General features: G+C 39.8%; 1 protein-coding gene across 1 annotated transcript; it reads left to right on the forward strand.

The window, feature by feature from the left end:
* Nucleotides 1–970, forward strand: LOC116667804 (olfactory receptor 2AP1). The gene has a single exon (XM_032493843.1). The coding sequence runs from the start codon at nt 1–3 to the stop codon at nt 928–930; it is 930 nt and encodes a 309-aa protein (XP_032349734.1). The 3' UTR covers nt 931–970.
* The last annotated feature ends 6,104 nt before the right edge of the window (nt 971–7,074 follow it).

Raw genomic sequence — 7,074 nt, forward strand, 5'->3', positions numbered from 1 at the left:
ATGCAAAATAAAACCACATTGACTGAGTTCATCCTGCTGGGTCTAACAGATGTCCCTGAACTCCAGATGGTGGTTTTCACCTTTCTGTTCCTTGCCTATTTGCTCAGCATGATGGGAAATCTGACGATCCTCATCCTCACCTTGCTGGACTCCCACCTTCAGACCCCCATGTATTTCTTTCTCCAGAACTTCTCCTTCTTAGAAATTTCCTTCACAAACATCTTCATTCCTAGGGTCCTGATCAGCATCACAACAGGAAACAAGACCATCAGCTTTGCTGGCTGCTTCACTCAGTATTTCTTTGCCATATTCCTTGGGTCAACAGAGTTTTACCTTCTGGCCGCCATGTCCTATGACCGCTATGTGGCCGTCTGCAAGCCCCTGCACTACACGACCACCATGAGCAGCAGAGCCTGCACCCAGCTGGTTCTCTGCTCCTGGCTGGCTGGGTTAATGGTTATTATACCACCAATCACTCTGATGAGTCAGCAGGACTTCTGTGCCTCCAACAGGCTGAATCACTATTTCTGTGACTATGAGCCCCTTCGGGAACTCTCCTGTTCAGACACAAGCCTCATAGAGAAGGTTGTCTTCCTTGTGGCCTCAGTGACCCTGGTGGTCACTCTGGTGCTAGTGATTCTCTCCTACACGTTCATCATCAGGACTGTTCTGAAGCTCCCCTCTGGCCAGCAAAGGACAAAGGCCTTTTCCACTTGTTCTTCCCACCTGATTGTCATCTCTCTCTCTTATGGAAGCTGCTTCTTCATTTACATTAAGCCCACAGCAAAAGAAGCGGATTCATTCAACAAGGGAGCCGCTCTACTCATTACTTCAGCTGCACCTTTGTTGAACCCCTTCATTTACACCCTAAGGAACCAACAGGTAAAACAAGCCTTCAAGGATACAGTCAAGAAGCTTATGAAACTTTAAAGAATTTCAGAATTAAAACCTTAATGGGTGAATCCTTACTACGTACCAAACTCTCTGCCAGTTACTAGATATCCAATAAAGAGTTAAACTCCAGGACAGTGAGAGAGACTTGGAAATTAAAAAAATACAACCTAAATGTTCATATAAAGAAATGATTAGGTTTTATTAATGAAAAAGCAGCTCAATCTGAGTTAGTGAGTCAAAAAGTTTTCAGAGCAGGTGCCATTTAAATTGAGTCTTGACAAGTAGGAATAGGTCAAGCAAGCAAAAATAGAGAAAGAAACAGGTAGAAAGAATATTGGTGGTGGGAGCACAAATTTTCAGTCCAACAAGATTGAGGAAATGTTGTCATTCATTTCAATTAAATAAAACAGAGAAGGAAAAGACTTGTGGAGATAAAAGTTTTAGTTTTGAATTAAGTTAAATCCCACTTTAAATAAATTAAATGCTCAAAATGTCAAGCCATTTGGATTTGGGACAAGATCTGTGAATTTAGAAATCCTTACCATGTAGATGGCAACTGATGTGGAAACAGAGGAGGCCATGAATAGAAGCAAGTACAGAAGTTCAAATACTAAACTCTTAGCATCCTCTCATAATTTGAAGAGCATAAGAGGCAGAAGATAAGAAAGTCCACAGAACTGTGGGATTCATAAGAGAATGTCTCAAGAAACACAGGTTATTTGGCAATGTGAAATGCTGCAGAGAGCAATTAATATGAAGAATGAAAGCATGAGAACTGACAATTAGGCTACTGTTATTGATCACAGCCATTTTCAGAAAATGTGGAACTTGGGGGTGGGGTAGGAAGAAGTCAGACCACAATGGGATACTGGTGGTTAGGAGTTGAAAAGCTAGAAATGGTAAGATGGAATTTCAAGAGTATGGGTCAATGGCTTTGGTTCCTAGACTTGAGGGCATATAACACTGTGCCACGCCTATAACAGGCACTCAATAAATGCTCAATTAATTTAAAAACATGAGTAAATGATGTCTTTATTACACAGGATTCAAGTAAGCTTTCATAAGCTTTTTTATCATCTACTAGTTTTTTAAAGGGCCAAACTCTTTCTCTCCTGAACACTTTAAAGCCTATTTTGAACCACATAGTTATTTCTTTGTAGAGATATCCACAGACAAATCCTCTGTTAATGTCACCTTGTTTAACATTATTTTAAGAGTTTTTTTCTCCTTTTCTCAGGGATATTTATAGGTAAATAAATTAAAAGGAGAATCAGATTTTCACAAAAGCTGTCTAAGCATGTTTTCAGAAGTCTAGGAGACGCACATACCCTTTTATAAAAGTGTGTTCCCCGTTAAACTATCCCTTATATCTACAATCTACTATTAGGAATTAAATTATTTTCTTTTGAGTCTTCTTCCTATTAAAATGCAATCAAGAGAAGCAGTGTACCAGTGTACTATAGAAGTAAACAGCCTCAAAATCTCAGTGGCTTAAATAACCAAAGTTTATAACCTCTCATACTATATGTTCAGTGTGGATCAGCAGCCAACTCTGCTCCACATGGTAACTTCTGCATCATCTTATAATGCTGCCATCCCCACATAAGATGCTTCAAGGGTCACAACAGGAAACACACAAAACAGGAAATGTCTCAAACCTGCGACTTAAAAGCTCCGCCCAAAACCCACTGGCCAAAACGAGTTAACAAATGCAAAAGATCCAAGAAGTGTGATCTTCCCACACATACAGAAGGAAAAGAGAACATGAGAACTTGAGAGCAAAAGATGAAAACACCTTATAGGCTAGGATATGTTACTTTTTTTTTCCAAATGACAGCCAAGTCCTGTAAACAAAACTGGCTAAAGAAATTTGGCAGAGCAAATTACCGCCATGAAAATTGTAGTGAAATGTTGGTGGGGATGTAAACTGGGGTGGCCACTATAAAGAACTGGTATGGAGGTCCCTTTGAAAACTAAAAATAAACTTACCATATGATCCAGCAATCCCACTCCTGGCCATATATCCAGAGGAAACTCTAATTCAAAAAGACACATGAACCCCAATGTTGACAGCACTACTATTTACAACAGCCAAGACATGGAAGCAACCTAAGTGTCCATCAACAGATGACTGGACAAAGAAGATGTGGCATATATATACAATGGGAAACTACTCAGCCATAAAAAAGAATGAAATAATGCCATTTGCAGCAACATGGGTGGACCTAGAGACTATCATATTAAGTGAAGTCTAAGTCAGAGAGAGAAAGAGAAATCATATGATATCAGTTATAGGTGGAACCTTAAAAAAATGATACAAATGACCTTATTTACAAAACAGGAATAGACTCAAAGACACTGAAAACAAACTTATAGTTACCAAAGAGGAGAGCAGCGGGGGGAGGAGCGATAAATTAATTTTGAGATTACATATACACACTACTATATATACAATATATAAACAACAAAGACCTACTGTGTAGCACAGGGAACTATATTCAATAACTTCTAATAACCTATAATGGAAAAGAATCTGAAAAGAACATAGATATATATTATGTATAACTGAATCACTTTGTTGTACACCTGAAACTAACACAACATTGTAAATCAACTATACTTCAATTAAAAACAGAAACTGGAAAAATAACATATGAGATCGCTCATATGTGGAATCTTAAAAAAAAAAAACAAAGCATAAATACAAAACAGAAATAGACTCACAGACATAGAATACAAACTTGTGGTTGCCAAGGGGGCGAAGGGTGGGAAGAGAAAGACTGGGATTTCAAAATTGTAGAATAGATAAACAAGATTATACTGTATAGCACAGGGAAATATACACAAGATCTTATGGTAGCTCACAGAGAAAAAAATGTGACAATGAATATATATATGTTCATGTATAACTGAAAAATTGTGCTGTACACTGGAATTTGACACAACATTGTAAAATGATTATAAATCAATAAAAAATGTTAAAAAACAAAAACAACAAAAACTGTAGTGAGACAGACTGAGGAAAACAATGTCTCATGGTTTCATCTTTTAAAAATATAAATCATATCATGTCACTTTCTTTCTTAAAACCCTCTGAGAGCTTCCCATTACTTAAATTCCAAATTCCTCACCACAGTCCACAAGGCACTACCTCAACTAGCTCTGGCCCAGCTCTTTCAACACTCTGCCCTCGGCACTGACTAACAGGCCCAGAAGAGGTAACAATTACAGCTCATGTTCCTTCTCCTAAAAGAACTTCAGAACGAATTACATCCTGTTATTTCCTCCCTGTCAGCTTAATCACTACCAGAAAACTCTCTAGATCCTCCTTCATTACCCCCGAGTGATCTGTCATCTTCAAAATCCTCTGAAAACTCTCAGCACACCTGTCCTTCACATATTTCTGATCCTGGAGAGGGGGTGGGTACCCTCCTCGCTCTCCACTGCCTTTTTTTTTTTTTTTTTTTATTCACGAGATAGTCAGTAGAGTAACATTTATTGATGGTCTACTTACACCAAGACTGCAAAAAACGCTGCAGATGAATGAAAAGTCACGGTTCTACCCTCAAGGCCCTTATAACCAGTAGGAGACCTCATGCTAAATATCAGAGCAGAAATACACCAACGCAATCAAAAGGGAGAGGACAGAGCAGATACTACCACCTGGAGAAGTTAGGGAGCATCTCATATATGTATTCTCTTATCCTTAATTCTCTTCCATTCTTTCGTCATTTTCCCATTCATTATCATACACATGGATGATATTGAAACTAATTATCTTATTGGAGACAGAAGAGAAATTTAAAATTTCTTTTTCCTTTTTAAAAACAAAATTTTTCTGAAGTGCAGTTGATTTACAATGTCAGTTTCAGGTATACAGCAAAGCGATTCAGTTATACATACACATACATGGTTTTTTTCTTTTCAGATTCTTCTCCATTCTCTCCATTGCCTCTTACAGACCACTGTCCTCTATTTTCAAAACCTGTAATTCCGTTAAAGCACATGTCATCAGATTATATCACTCCTTGTTCAACTACTCCCTCAGGTATCTGGTTGGTTCACTGATAAATTTAGCAACTGGCTACCCCAACTCTACCACTTACTCCTGGTTTGATTGTTTGGTGACTTGAATAGCTACAGAGATCGATGTACTGAACCAGTGTGATGTTCTGTGGGCTGGTGAACTCAGCCTGGCTCAGCTGGCTGGCTCTACTTCAAGCTGTGGGTCTGTTCACGACACTGAGGACAAGAGGACCTAAGAAACAAGTAGCTGGATTCCATGGTAAGACACACTGCTTGCCCAGGGGAAGAAGATAAATTCCAAGACACTGTCGTTCCCTGCTTCCTCAGTGAAGTTTCTGGAATTCCAGATGTCTAAGGGCATATCAGGGTATACCTTCAAATTAGAATAAAAATTACTACATTTTGTACCTCCTAAGAGGAATCAAAAAGTACAATACACTACATTGACGAGATAATATACACAACATTGGTGACTGCTATTCTGGCCCACGTACTAAGTAATCCATAAAACTGCTCACAATAAGGGAAAGCTCTCCAGATGGCCCAGACTTTGATGCAAGCAGAGTCCTTATGACTCTGTGGATTTCACTGTATTCAGAGTGTCGGTGGGAGATCAGGACGCAGTGTAGAATTTGTGGCATGCTCCCGTAGGTAAGTCTTAATACAAACCCCCTAAGATAAATCCACACCATCTTTAGCAATTAACTTGCTGTTTTGAGAAATAAGTGTTTTGCTCGTTACTGGGCCTGGCACAGACTGAATGTCTATTCGTGGGGCAAGCTAAAAACATGTACCTTGAACTACTCATCATGAACTGAGTGAATATCTTTCACTAAGTCATAAAAATAGAAGTGTCTAAAAATGCCCCAGCTTCAAGTGGAAGTGAGACATAGGAGATGAAGCTCATGCAGACCCTTCAAAGCAGAAGCAACATGCACAGGCAGAAGGCTCGCACTCCTGATGTATTAACCCTTCCTCTGGTGCCTCTGCTACCTCAAACCACACCTGTAACTTCATGTTTGGTGAGGGTCAGGGAGGCGGGTTCCCAATGACTAATGGACTAGGGAAGAGAAAATAAAGCCTTCTTTACAGATGGCTCTGTGCAATACACTGACATGAGCCAGCGGTGGACTACCGTGGTGTTACAACACCACTGAGGCACGGCCATGAAAAGTAGTTGGGAAGGGAAATCATCCCACCAGCAGAACTTTGATATTAACAGCTGTCACTCTGTCTGGAAGGAGAGATGTCTAGAGAGTTAGACCTATACCATTCAGTGCTTAGAAGATAATGGTTTGTCTATATAATCAGAGACTTAGAATGAAAAAAAAAGTTGGAGGATTGGTTAACCAGGAGGTTTGGGGTAGAGGAATAAGGATGGACCTCTCACAGTGTGACTGAAGCTGAGGACACTTGTAATACCTTATGACTGAGTGCTCACCATAAGTCTCCTGCGGCAAACACACACATCCACCACGCACATCTATCAGAAATTTGGTAGACTTTTCCTTTTCAGTGAATATCTTCAGGGCACAGAAGACTAAAGTGAAGGGAAAGGGTCTAATGGGGAAAACGCTAAACCCTCTACATGGCTCGTGTTACCTGACCAATGTAAGAGTACCACGGCAACAGAAGGCAAATGGCCTCCTACACCTTGTTCTTTAGGAGGCATATGGTGCTAGGAACATTAAATAATTAAGGTATGTCGTCCAGCATTATGCACAATGTAATGAAGGTGTGTTGTGTAGCGTTATGCGTAGCACATGGTAAATGGCTCAAAAAATATACTGTTGTTCTAGTTCCCACGATTATTTTTCATCGTTGTCATTACTCCAGCTTCCACGAGGCTTTTGAACTATACTGATGCTCTCCTGCTAACTTCCTCAGCGTCTCTTTGGACTTCTTCCCCAATCCCTTATTAAAAGTTCAATTCCAGAGTTCTCAGCAAATAGGGCTCATTAGCATGCTCTGAATGGGGGTCTCCTGGGATCTTTTCTCTCCTTCTTCATCTGATTATGCTGAGGTCTCCCCCGAATAGAATATTTAAAATATGCTTCCATCTGGTGTAAAATCAGAAGCAGCACATATCCAGGCTCAGATGAGTCAGAACGGAGGAAACTAGACTTTGAAGGGAGGGTGGTTTCTATTATCACT

The sequence above is a fragment of the Camelus ferus genome, chromosome 12, assembly GCF_009834535.1.
Source record: "Camelus ferus isolate YT-003-E chromosome 12, BCGSAC_Cfer_1.0, whole genome shotgun sequence".
In the NCBI taxonomy this organism is placed as follows: Eukaryota; Metazoa; Chordata; class Mammalia; order Artiodactyla; family Camelidae; genus Camelus; species Camelus ferus.

Excerpts from the sequence above, each read along its gene's own strand:
- LOC116667804 (XM_032493843.1), top strand. The coding sequence starts at position 1 with ATGCAAAATAAAACCACATTGACTGAGTTCATCCTGCTGGGTCTAACA.